Source organism: Megascapheus bottae, chromosome 22 (genome assembly GCF_031878675.1).
Source record: "Megascapheus bottae isolate mThoBot1 chromosome 22, mThoBot2.hap1, whole genome shotgun sequence".
Taxonomy (NCBI): Eukaryota; Metazoa; Chordata; class Mammalia; order Rodentia; family Geomyidae; genus Megascapheus; species Megascapheus bottae.
In genome coordinates, this window is record NC_143530.1 from 17,047,396 (window position 1) to 17,059,688 (window position 12,293).

At 44.7% G+C, this 12,293-nt stretch overlaps 5 protein-coding genes across 5 annotated transcripts; 3 read left to right on the forward strand and 2 right to left on the reverse strand.

The window, feature by feature from the left end:
• Positions 1–735: 735 nt before the first annotated feature.
• LOC150048302 (histone H3) lies at positions 736–1,207 on the forward strand. Its single transcript, XM_090356262.1, has one exon. The coding sequence runs from the start codon at positions 797–799 to the stop codon at positions 1,205–1,207; it is 411 nt and encodes a 136-aa protein (XP_090212388.1). The 5' UTR covers positions 736–796.
• Positions 1,208–3,887: 2,680 nt separating this feature from the next.
• On the forward strand, positions 3,888–4,243 carry LOC150048303 (histone H4). The gene has a single exon (XM_090356268.1). It carries the CDS (start codon positions 3,888–3,890, stop codon positions 4,197–4,199), a length of 312 nt encoding a protein of 103 aa, XP_090212394.1. The 3' UTR covers positions 4,200–4,243.
• Positions 4,244–5,215: 972 nt separating this feature from the next.
• H4c1 (H4 clustered histone 1) lies at positions 5,216–5,651 on the reverse strand. Its single transcript, XM_090355399.1, has one exon. It carries the CDS (start codon positions 5,583–5,585, stop codon positions 5,274–5,276), a length of 312 nt encoding a protein of 103 aa, XP_090211525.1. The 5' UTR covers positions 5,586–5,651; the 3' UTR covers positions 5,216–5,273.
• An 822-nt stretch (positions 5,652–6,473) lies between these two features.
• H3c1 (H3 clustered histone 1) lies at positions 6,474–6,975 on the reverse strand. The gene has a single exon (XM_090355401.1). It carries the CDS (start codon positions 6,971–6,973, stop codon positions 6,563–6,565), a length of 411 nt encoding a protein of 136 aa, XP_090211527.1. The 5' UTR covers positions 6,974–6,975; the 3' UTR covers positions 6,474–6,562.
• A 1,994-nt stretch (positions 6,976–8,969) lies between these two features.
• On the forward strand, positions 8,970–9,620 carry H1-1 (H1.1 linker histone, cluster member). Its single transcript, XM_090355400.1, has one exon. The coding sequence runs from the start codon at positions 8,970–8,972 to the stop codon at positions 9,618–9,620; it is 651 nt and encodes a 216-aa protein (XP_090211526.1).
• Positions 9,621–12,293: the final 2,673 nt, after the last annotated feature.

The window sequence follows — 12,293 nt, forward strand, 5'->3', positions numbered from 1 at the left end:
AAAGCAGCCCCCCTTTTCCATTACTGTAATTGTAGCAATGGTTTTCATGGAGTCTCGTGTACTTGGCTAGCTTCACATACAAGTACGTTCTCAATAGAAAAACTTTCCCATCGCATTTAACATCCTGCCATTAATTTTGCATCAAGGGAATTTTTTCAACTGCTCAGAATACTCGTGTCATACCAAGGAAGATAATTTCATTTTAAATGGATTGTACTTAAAATGAAGCCCATATGCAATTGTCTTATCACTTCAAAATATAATTAAAATGTAAACAGACATACAGTATATTCTCAAGTGGTTGCCTTAATTTTTTGAGAGGCTAAGAAGCTTGTTCTTCACATTTTTATCCGTAGCTGATATGTAGTCAAATACAGAACATGAATAAAGGCTATGATAAAGAGCAGGGCGTTGCTGTACTCATCAAACAGAAACCTTTCTTCCACTTAGCCTTAAGAGGCTTAGACGCCAGCTCCGCAAATTTTTGTCTTTAATAATATTAATTGTACAAGAATGGGGTCCATTGTAACATTTTCGCACAAATATAAATCAAACCTACCCTTTCTGCCCTATTCCCTCCATACTTCGCAAAACATTGAGCAGGATTCATTGTTCTATTTTAAGGCAGTGAAAGCAGTTGGTAATCCGGGTTCTCCGGCATCGGAATGGACCAATCAGACAAAAGCGCGCGCAATTTCGAATGTGCGAGGTCCAATCGTTGGTAGTCTGATTGTATAAAAGACGGGCTGCTCTCCCAGCTGCGCAAGTCTCTCCCTGACGTTCCTCACTTTCCATTATGGCTCGTACCAAGCAGACCGCTCGCAAATCCACCGGCGGCAAGGCGCCCCGCAAGCAGCTGGCCACCAAGGCCGCTCGCAAGAGCGCGCCGGCCACGGGCGGCGTGAAGAAGCCCCACCGCTACCGGCCCGGCACCGTGGCGCTGCGCGAGATCCGGCGCTACCAGAAGTCGACGGAGCTGCTGATCCGCAAGCTGCCGTTCCAGCGGCTGGTGCGCGAGATCGCGCAGGACTTCAAGACGGACCTGCGCTTCCAGAGCTCGGCTGTGATGGCGCTGCAGGAGGCGAGCGAGGCGTACCTGGTGGGTCTGTTTGAGGACACCAACCTGTGCGCCATCCACGCCAAGCGGGTGACCATCATGCCCAAGGATATCCAGTTGGCGCGCCGCATCCGTGGAGAGAGGGCATAAAAAGTAATTATTACGACTGAACCCAAAGGCTCTTTTCAGAGCCACCCAAATGCTCGAGAAAGCAGCTGTGACTAGTTTGCCTTTTCATTCAGTTCGTGGTAGTGTCCATGTGCTTTGCACTACTGTGAAGGGAAATAAGCTTTTATGCTTGCGTGTGTTTAGGCGGAATGTCTCACGCATGCGCAATATCAATTATCCGTGTTATGTCCCACCTTGACAGCTACATGAGTGGCTGAGGAAATACTCAACCAATGGCTTCATAAACTGAATTTTGGCAGGTATTTCCCACAATTTGGGCAGTAAATACTGGGCAGTTAGGAATGCAGTTAAAGCTCCATTTTCAACTAGCTTATTTAGATATTAAAGGTCCATACAGTGTTTGTGGGCCATTAATCCCTGTGGCCATTTCCCTGATTTAGCAGTAGCTCAACTACATTCCCTTCGGAGTGTACGTAGATACAATAGTATTAGTAATTTTAACTTTTAGCTGTGAATTAGAGGTATTTAAAAAAATAACCAAATCTTTACCTTCTGAAAGTCTTGTATTTTGTAGATTTAATTTATAAATAAAATAGCCTTTAAAAATCAAAGGTGGAAATTTATATCTGCTTCCTTCCTTCCTTCCCCCATGTTAGGGGCTTTTATTTCTTTATGGGCCCTATCCTGTCTCATAAAATGTAGGAGATTAATTGCATTGTGCTTCTGTCCTGTGAAGCAATTGCATGAGAAATATATTCAGAGACCTAGTTGGAGATTGTAATGGTATGTTTTTTCTTGCCTCTTCATTAAATTGATTTTCACAAGATCTTCAATTAGACAATTTTTCTTCTTCAAGCACCACAGTGATATATAATACAGTAAAGTTTATAGCTAGTAGTATTGGAGTCCAGACACAGTTCTGACTAGACACATATGAAAAGACCAAATTTCCCAAAGAAGAGAAAAGACAAATCCAGGGTGCATTTTTCAGGCTTGAATATTTAGTAGTATGTAGCACAGAAGGTAGCACACCAGTCATCACAGTCTATGCTGAGGCCAGAGGATAACAAGTTTGAGTCCAGCCTGGGCTACATAGGAAGACATTTTCTCAGAAACAAAACCAAAAATATTGGTAGTAGGTGTTCCAATGTTCCTGAAAACAAGAATTGCTAAGCTTTACAAAATTTTAACCCCAAACTGAGAAATCTATATGGAGTGTTGAACTGCATTCCTGCATAGCTGTGTGCAAGAATGTGAATGTCCATATACTTGAGGAAGAGAATAATCCAATATTTGGGACAATTGTTTTGAACATGTCACAAAATAAAAACAAACAGAAAATTTGGAATCATCTTGTACTTTATTATATGCTAAGATTGTCTTTTGTGTGTGTGTGGGGGGGGGTCATGTGGCCCTAACTTGGCCTGGGCACTGTTTCTGAGCTCTTCAGCTCAAGGCTACCACCCTACCCTGGGCCTGGGATTGTCCCTAAACTCTTCAGTTTAAGGCTACCACCCTACCCTTGAGCTAAGTAAGCCCAGTTCCTGTTTTTTAGAGGTTAATCGGAGAAGAGTCTTAGGTCCTTTTGTGCCCAGACTAGCTTTTGTACCTTTATCCTCAGATCTCAGCCTCCTGAGTAGCTAGGATTACAGCTGTGGGCCACCTGGCTCTGCTGCTATGATTGCTTTTTTAACCTTTAATATATTTGCACTTTCTGGTAGTGATATGCTGGGACATAAAATGAAATCAAGATTTCGGGCAACATACAGTTCAAGGCAGATTTTAAAAGTAACAATCTTAAAAACAAAATGACATGTAAGTAGCACTTGTGACATCCTGTTTTGTTTGCATTAGCTAATCCTAATTCTCAACACCAAAGTCCATTAAAGCAATCACTACTACACTTTCATAGATAAGGGAACTCAAAGTTGCATGGTTATATAAAACTAACGCTCCTCTTGTGAGGGAGTACAAGTGCCAAAATATGTACAAGTGGCAAAACTTTACCTGAAGACTCAGGCTTCAGATGGGAAATTAAATGGACAAAAACAGACTAAAAAGTCCCATAAATTTATCTAACACAAGTTTTATGTGGCACAGGAACCCTAAAAAAGAAGACAGAAAGAAGCAGTCAATTCATATTTTACAAATTGAATAAAGAATCATAAGAGACAAGGAAAAGGATTTAAGCCAGATATTTCATTGGGAAGTACCCCTCCCCCTCAAAAGCTTGCTCAACGTAAGTTTTACTTAAATAGAACCCTCTGTTCCTTCCTTTGACCAAAAGTTGCTGTTTTTGTTGGACAGACAAGGTACCTTTTACATAGAAATTTTGAAGTTTTCTTTTTAGAAACAGAAAGGCCAAAATGATGTTTTTGCACTTGTAGTGTTCTTAAAAATCAATAAGCCACAGTGGTGTATTTCTGAGTCCTTTCAAGTGCTGTGTCATCAAAATCCGGGTTCAGCAACTTGAGATTCAAATTGCACGTTTGTCATTTTGAAAGGACAAAACTCAGGCGATTAAAAGGGAAAACTTGTCTCCGTTCTTGCTCCTCCCATCACTGGCCAGAGGGGGGCGGAAGAAAGCTGTAGTACGCTCCCGCCTACAGTTCTCAATTAGGTCCGATCGCAGCATATAATTACTGAAGGTCTCAAAGCCGACCTCACTGAGTTCTTACTTACTTTCTGACAACTCCTAGCCATGTCTGGACGCGGAAAAGGTGGCAAAGGCCTTGGCAAGGGCGGCGCCAAGCGCCACCGCAAGGTTTTGCGCGACAACATCCAGGGCATCACCAAGCCAGCCATCCGTCGTCTGGCCAGGCGCGGCGGAGTGAAGCGCATCTCGGGGCTGATCTACGAGGAGACCCGCGGAGTGCTGAAGGTGTTCCTGGAGAACGTGATCCGCGACGCCGTCACCTACACCGAGCACGCCAAGCGCAAGACCGTCACCGCCATGGACGTGGTCTATGCGCTCAAGCGCCAGGGCCGCACCCTGTATGGCTTCGGTGGTTAAACTGCCTTGCCTGTCTGTAAAGTTCTAAAGGCCCTTTTCAGGGCCGCCCACTTTCTTACCAAAAGAGTTGTGCAGCTTAAAAATCCCTTGGATATGAATGCTTTCTCATGCTGTCTTCCAATGTGCCTTTTCCTTAACAATATTTTGTTCTTTAATGAACTAAGCGACAGTACTGTAATGTGGGCTTTAAGCCCAACCTACCAAATCCCCCCACCACCAATCTCGAACTTGGTCCTTCTCGCCTTATAAAGTCAGTGATGCTTGGAGGCCATGATTACATAATTGGCACCAAGCTACCTTTTAGTTTTTCACATCCTTAGCTTCATGTTGACTAACATTGGGATATTTGCATCATTTTTTGTTACTGGTTTCCACAGAAATTTAGGTCAGGAGAACCCTAGTGCTGTCCTAGAGATTATCTTTGAATGTCCTTGCCAGCTGAGTAAACAACTGATGGAAAATATTACAGTCCTGAGAAGAAACTCACACTTCTGCAGAATGGAAGCTGCTTAGAAATAGTTAATCAAATTTCAAAATTAAGGCCTCACACTGCCAAGGAAGAATTTTGAGGAGAAAGGTAGGTCATTGTAGGGTGCCCAACTCCTTTTACCTGGTATAGACGATTGAAGGATAATGAATGAAAAAAGCGAAAGGGCCATAAATGACAAGATCTGGTTGGTGGCTGTCTTGATTGGAGAGGGGACCCAGGGGCTACAACAGTCCAGGGGAGGGGGTGACAAGAGCAGGGGCCAGAGAGTCTAGGGATGCTCCAACGTCACCAAGTTCAGGATGTCCTTGCTAGTTGTGGAACACAGCCTTAGCCTCAAACTTTGGAACACTCCATTTCTGTGAACTGATGGAGATATTACAATCCCCCGCATTTGGGCGATAGCTTTCATGCAGATAAATCCCATCCCAGCAATGAGTGGGAACAGGAGGGGTGGCGCCAAACCCAAAAATCACAATGCAAGTAATTTTGCAAAAGCCATGTCAGAATGTATTACAGTCCCTTTCTGATAAGTTGGGTGGCTCTGAGAAGAGCCTTTGGTTTACAAATGAAATGTACAGCGCAGACTAACCGCCAAAGCCATAGAGGGTGCGGCCCTGGCGCTTGAGCGCATAGACCACGTCCATGGCGGTGACGGTCTTGCGCTTGGCGTGCTCGGTGTAGGTGACGGCGTCGCGGATCACGTTCTCCAGGAACACCTTCAGCACCCCGCGGGTCTCCTCGTAGATCAGCCCCGAGATCCGCTTCACTCCGCCGCGCCTGGCCAGACGACGGATGGCGGGCTTGGTGATGCCCTGGATGTTGTCGCGCAAGACCTTGCGGTGGCGCTTGGCGCCGCCTTTGCCAAGGCCTTTGCCGCCTTTCCCGCGTCCAGACATAAATGCGAGTAGAGATAAAACGAACTAACGATGAGGGCTAGAGCTTGCTCTTATATATTTGCTCCTTCCCTTCGCCCTGCCCCCTGGAAGAATAGAAAGCGCGCCGGCGGGAATTATGACGCAGGCAGTCCCGCCCTTAATCCCTCCTCCAAGCGCGGGAATTTGGGGTAGGCAGGACCTTCAAGACTTGCTTTTAACTGTCTCGTAATGATTGGAGGAACCAAATTTCAACATACAAGCGTTTTTTTTCCAGTTAGTATTTTCATAGAAATACTTGGGTTGTTTTCATAATCAAGTGTCAACCAGCGAGAGGTTTACTTTTGTGGCCTCCATACCATTCTCTTATATGAGGGTAGCGGCTCTTTGCTTTCTCCCTAAGCTTTCTAGCTCTCGGTAAAGGGACCTATTAGCAACAATTTCTACCGCATTTTTATTTTGCTAGTCCTGGGGCTTCAACTCAGGGCCTGAGCACTGTCCTTGGGTATTGGACTTTCCTTAAAAGCTAGAGACCTAAGTTATAGCATCGCTTCCAATCTTTACTATGTATGTGGTACCCAGGGGATGGAACCCGTGTAAGCAAGCACTCTACTACTACTCGGTCAAACTAACGGCCCATTTATCTTTGCAAACATCTTTATACGAATTGCTTTGGATTCACTGCCCAAGGTTCAACCTACTCACCAGACTGCCTTATGCTGGAGCCTGATGGGAGGACGAGGGCCAAATCAGCAGGGAGTAGTGAAAACAGGGTAAGAAAATAGCACCTTACACTGATCTCTCCAGGAATAGGAACACCACTCAGGACATCGTCATACTGCCTGCTTGCCACATGGCCAGGTCTCAAAGGACAGATAAGCTTTAGTAAACTTAGTAAGAGCTATAATTCAAGGGTTTAACAGTACAAGCAAAGCAGCGGCTTTCACATGAAAAAATGGGTGGCTCTGAAAAGAGCCTTTGGTGGGTGGCTGGGAGTGCAATTAAGCACGCTCTCCGCGAATGCGCCTTGCTAGCTGGATATCCTTGGGCATGATAGTGACGCGCTTAGCATGAATAGCACACAGATTTGTGTCTTCAAAGAGCCCTACAAGATAAGCCTCACATGCTTCCTGCAACGCCATCACTGCGGAGCTCTGGAAACGCAGATCAGTCTTAAAATCTTGAGCGATCTCGCGCACCAGCCGCTGGAACGGCAGCTTGCGGATCAGCAGCTCTGTCGATTTCTGGTAGCGCCGGATCTCACGCAGCGCCACAGTGCCAGGCCGGTAACGGTGGGGCTTTTTCACACCGCCAGTGGCCGGCGCGCTCTTGCGAGCAGCTTTCGTAGCCAGCTGTTTACGGGGTGCCTTACCACCGGTGGACTTCCGAGCAGTTTGCTTAGTACGAGCCATTACTGGGGGAGAGAGAAGCTAACTGGCTTGCTAGCCTTTGCTGCGGGTATTTATAGTGTTTAGAGTGCAGTGATTGGACAAAAAAAACTTTTGCCTGTGACGTCTCACGCTCTGATTGGTTTCTCTTCAATCCTTCATTTCCTTCAAGCCCTCTGCTTCTATTCAGTCTGGTTGGTGTCTTGTGAAACGTGCTTTTTAGTTTTTTTTTTCTTTGTGGCCGAAATCAAAGGAATGAACTTCTTCCCCGGTCTCATGAAATGTTTTACATTTCCTTGCTGGCTTACACAATATGGAATTTGACGAGCTCTTTAAAAAAGCGGCGTCTTTTTTGTTAAGGAAACCTCGCTGAAATGTAAAAAGCATAATCTCATTGATTACATGATTTCTTGAAGAACATTCTGTGCAAAGCATTTTTTGTTAACTATCCATGATCAATATCAGGTATATCAACCTTTCTCAAGTGGTTGCACTTTTATGGGGCGAATTTATAACTTGTCAAATGAAAAGAGGAAGTACCTGGAGTTGGCACCTTCAACCGAGTTTTCGCCCCCCGAAAACGGGGAAAGGAAACAGGCCAAGAGCAACAGAAGTCCCCACAGCAAAGGGGATAATCTTGAGAAGAGGGTAAGGCGGTAGCATTCTCATACACTAAAATGCAATTCTACATTAGGACGTATTCCAGATAGTAGCTTTTGATTGGTTTATACATCTTATCTAAGTAACCAATGAGAAAGTGGATCTAGCATCCTTCATTTGCATGGATCATCCCATTTTCTGTAAAGGCAGTTTTCCATCATAGGAAGCAAGAATGACTACTAGAATAAGAAAGTAGAGCTGCATTTGGATCCAAGCGTTGCTTGTTACGTTGAGAATGCTCTACAAAAGCCCTTTTTTGTCTTTCAAAAAGGATTTACTTAAAAATTATTTAGTGATTTTTCTAGTTACCCTCAGACCAAGATTTGTGTTTTTATTCCTAGTTGCTCTCTTCTAAATTCTTAGAAAGTATATGACACATTTCGAAACCAATCCTAAATAAAAAATGAATTGCTGGGGGGAAAAAAAAACCTGGCAGGGAAAAAGGACACTAGTGTGGGACTCATAGTTTAAGTGCGCAAATCTGAGATTGCTTAAACTGTGTGAAAATCGCAACAATGCGCTGGAGAAGAAGCTTAGGTTGCCTGGCTTTCCTAAGCATTGGGCATTTAGGAACATGGATGAGGATGTCAGTCTGATGACATTTCATTCTCCCCCGTTAGTTTATTGATTTGCAAGGTGAAATAATGATAGCATCATATTTGCTCTTAAATGCTCTTTCCATCTATAGACAAGCTAGAAAAGCCGAACTACAATATTGCAATCTTGCTCGTTTTCCAAAGGAACCAAAGTTTGGACAATGCCTGTCAAGAAAATGCTTGTGTGCCTCATAAATCTTTCTGTACAAAACAAGTTGTGTCCATATTCTATGTGCTAATACAGAACAGATTGAACACAGCGTCCGTTTGGGCTATCTGGAATTTTCGATAGTTCATTTCTCTGACCCAAACGTATTAAAAGTGCGCCACACCGCTCTTCAGCTTTATCAGGAAAAAAAAACAATGCACACAACCACATTTTCCTTTTCTCCCGAAACCCACTATTCAGGACAATCTCTCCCTTTTCTTGAAAACCACTAGTGAACATCTCCAGTAGCTTTTTTAAATCTTAGTAAATCGAGGTATGAGTTGTGGGAAATGACATCTTTGGCTTTACAGCGCAAGACTGTTCTAAAAGATTTTCATCTCAGAGTCGACTCTGAGGGTGCATTTGCGCGGGAAAACGAAGCAGAAGCACGGGTCTAAACAATCCTCTAGGTGCCTTCAAGAGGAGCGTGGAGGGGCGGGCTTTAAAATGCCCACCAATCACAGCACATCCCCCTCTATAAATAGGCCTCGCCACACTCTCAAGAATCATTCAACTTTGTCAGGTCTTGCTGACTAGTTTGTCTGCTGCAGCTGCTATGTCTGAGACACCGCCCGTCACCCAGGCTTCTTCCACTGTCCCGGAGAAGCCTCCGGTCGCCAAAAAAGCTAAGAAGCCTGCTAAGGCTCCAGCCGCTGCCGCTAAGAAGCCTGCCGGCCCCTCGGTGTCGGAGCTGATTGTGCAGGCCGTGTCCTCTTCCAAAGAGCGCAGCGGCGTGTCTCTCGCTGCGCTCAAGAAGGCGCTGGCGGCTGCCGGCTACGATGTGGAGAAGAACAACAGCCGCATCAAGCTGGGGTTGAAGAGCCTGGTGAGCAAAGGCACCCTGGTGCAGACCAAGGGCACCGGCGCCTCCGGCTCTTTCAAGCTCGCTAAGAAAACTGCTCCTGAATCCAAAGCCAGCGGCCCGAAGGTAGCAGCCAAGCCTAAGGCAGCCGGTGCTGCGTCAAAGAAGCCCGGCAAGGCAGCGGGGGCCGCGGCTAAGAAGAGCGTGAAGACCCCTAAGAAAGCCAAGAAGCCCGCGCTGCCGAAGAAGCCTTCCAAAAGCCCCAAGAAGCCCAAAGTCGTGAAGCCGAAGAAAGCCAAAAGCCCAGCTAAAGCCAAGGCTGTAAAGCCTAAGGCAGCTAAGGCTAGGGTGACAAAGCCAAAGACCCCTACCAAGCCCAAGAAGGCGGCACCCAAGAAAAAGTAAGCAGGTTGGGAGCTTCTAGTAATCCAACGGCTCTTTTAAGAGCCACCTACGATCTCGCAAAAAGAGCTTTATACACTGCAACCGACGCTAGTTTAAATTGATTGCGAGGTAGATACTAGGACCCAAAGGGAAGATTTAACCTATAAACCCAGCCAGCAATTTATACCTGAGGTTTGAGGTGTGCCTGTGGCTCACGCTTAATTGTCCCCCAAGGGGTTTTGTATGGCTTCAGAATGGTGATCGCTTAATAACGCCTAGAGAATCCATTTAGTCCCTCGGTCTTCGCAGCTGGGAGTGCAGTTGTGCTTACTGGATATTTCCCTGACTTAAGGATTCCAAGCTATTGGCTTCATTGGAGCCATCGTTAAATTCAGCTGTGGTGGTTTCAGAGCTGAGGCTCAATCTTACCCGTTTCTCTGCTTAAACGATCGCTCTCCCTGATTGCATATGAGTGAGTGGTATTTCATCGGAAGGACTTTCAACCCTGGTGGAACCACACCATTAAATCTAGTAATCTGTTGCACGTTTAACTGGGATTCAAATAGCATGCCCATAGCTTCCCCCCCCCCCCTTTCACATTTGAGAGGAAACCCTATATGGTGAGCCAACTTTAACTCAGCTGTCTTAAAATTTCATTTTCACACGTGTGTAGATTCTACTTCCTGGAGAAAAGTTCTAACCATTGATTTCCAGTATGCGTACATGTATGTATGTATGCATACATGTATGTGCCTGCAGATAATAAAGATTGCACTTGGTCTGAACTTCCCCCTGAGCTTTTCTTGCTCAAGGCTAGCACTCTACCACGTGAGCCACAGCCTGTCTTCCAGATGTATTCTTAGGGGTTTACTTGCAGATGAGTCTCAGAGACTTTTCTGAGTGAACTAGCTCCAAACTGAACTACCATTACAGATGTAAGCCACTAGTGTCCACCTGTTTTGTTTTGAGTGCCAGTACGAGAACTTATTTGAACTCATAGCCCCATGCTACTTTATGGTTGTCATCCTACCATTTGCATATATACTTCTTGTCTGGCTAATTGGAGATAGGAATCACAGGAACTTTGGGGGCTGGCTTTGAACATCAATCCTCAGATGTCTACTAACAAACTAGAACTATAGGTGTGAGCCAACCGTAAAGTTAGTGAGCACTATTTAAAATTAACTTGTTCATAACTACAGGGGATACAGATTGTAAAGACTGTGGTTCTAGTCCAGCCTGGGCAAAAAAAAAGGAGACCCCATTTCAATCAATAAACCATTCATGGTAGAGGTGGTAGGTAGAAGGATTCTGGTTTAGGATTAGCCATGGGCAAAAAATTAAGTCTCTGTCTGAAAAATAACTAAGGCAAAAAAAAGCTAGAGGCATGGCTCAAGTGATAGAGCATATACCTAGCAAGCACAAACCCTTGAGTTTAAACCTCCAGCGGAGCCTATTATACATCAGATAGCACACCAACATTCAAACTAGAAGAAACAAAAACCTAGAAACTATGCTGCCATAAATTCTCTGTTGTATGTGCCATTACCATATTTCTCTACTTGTGGCTACTAGGCAGATCCTTGGCGGTAGGCTTAGGTATATTAAATTTAAGGCCTTACATTAGTAAGTGAATCATTCATTCATTCAACAAATACTCGTTGTGCATTATGCATCTAATCTGAAATAAGTACTTTGCTAGCTACAAAGGCAAATATTCTAATCTCTACAGTCTTTAAATTCAATTTAAAAAAATGTTAATCTTTAAAAAAAAATTTTTTTTTTGGTCAGTCGTGGGACTTGAACTCTGGGCCTCACCATTGCCCCTGAGCTCTTCAGCCTTCAAGGCCACTGTCCTACCCCTTGAGCTACAGTGCCACTTCCTAATCCTTTTTTTAATACATAATTCTGAGCCCCATCCTCTGTGTCTCTTGATTCCTTTTTTTTCCTCTCTCTCTCTCTCTCTTTGTCCGTTGTGGGGCTTGAACTGTGGACCTGGGCGCTGTCCCCAAGCTCTTCAGCTCAAGGCTAGTGCTCTACCACTTGAACCACAGCACTACTTCCAGTTTTCTGGTGGTTAATTGGAGATAAGAGTCTCAAGGACTTTGTGCCAGGGCTGGCTTTCAACCATGATCCCTCAGCCTCCTGAGTAGCTAGGATTACAGGCGTGAGCCACCAGCACCTGGCTCACTTGATTCCATTTTTATTAGTATATATTAGGGCCATCTCATTACATGCATGCAACATCCCCCATCAACTTCACCCCTCTCCTTTATGCCTCTTCTACCCTTCTTTGAATAATTTACACAGATTTCATCGTTCTAGTTTCATATAAGCACATAAATTGTTTCATGATCCATTGTAATTTTTTGACACAAGTATAGCTTGTGTAGTCTGTCCTCAAATTCATGATCCTCTGCCTCAGTCACACCCTTGCTGTGTACCATCAATACTTTCCTTGGCAGAGCTTTATCTCCATTTCTTTCTGTCCTCTTTCATTTCTTGGTGGGCACTGGCATGCCCCCAAATTGAAAATGACTGTAATCATTAATCTCTTGATGTTCTTAGATGGCTTTGTTTACCTGATCAGATCTGATCTTTCCTTTTCTATCCATGACCAGGATCTGAAATTCCAGAATTCTCCCCACACCACAGCGAGGGATCGGAGAATAAAATAAGTGGATTACAAGTGAC

Coding starts and splice junctions, on each gene's coding strand:
- LOC150048302 (XM_090356262.1), top strand. CDS start 797: ATGGCTCGTACCAAGCAGACCGCTCGCAAATCCACCGGCGGCAAGGCG.
- H4c1 (XM_090355399.1), bottom strand. CDS start 5,585: ATGTCTGGACGCGGGAAAGGCGGCAAAGGCCTTGGCAAAGGCGGCGCC.
- LOC150048303 (XM_090356268.1), top strand. CDS start 3,888: ATGTCTGGACGCGGAAAAGGTGGCAAAGGCCTTGGCAAGGGCGGCGCC.
- H1-1 (XM_090355400.1), top strand. CDS start 8,970: ATGTCTGAGACACCGCCCGTCACCCAGGCTTCTTCCACTGTCCCGGAG.
- H3c1 (XM_090355401.1), bottom strand. CDS start 6,973: ATGGCTCGTACTAAGCAAACTGCTCGGAAGTCCACCGGTGGTAAGGCA.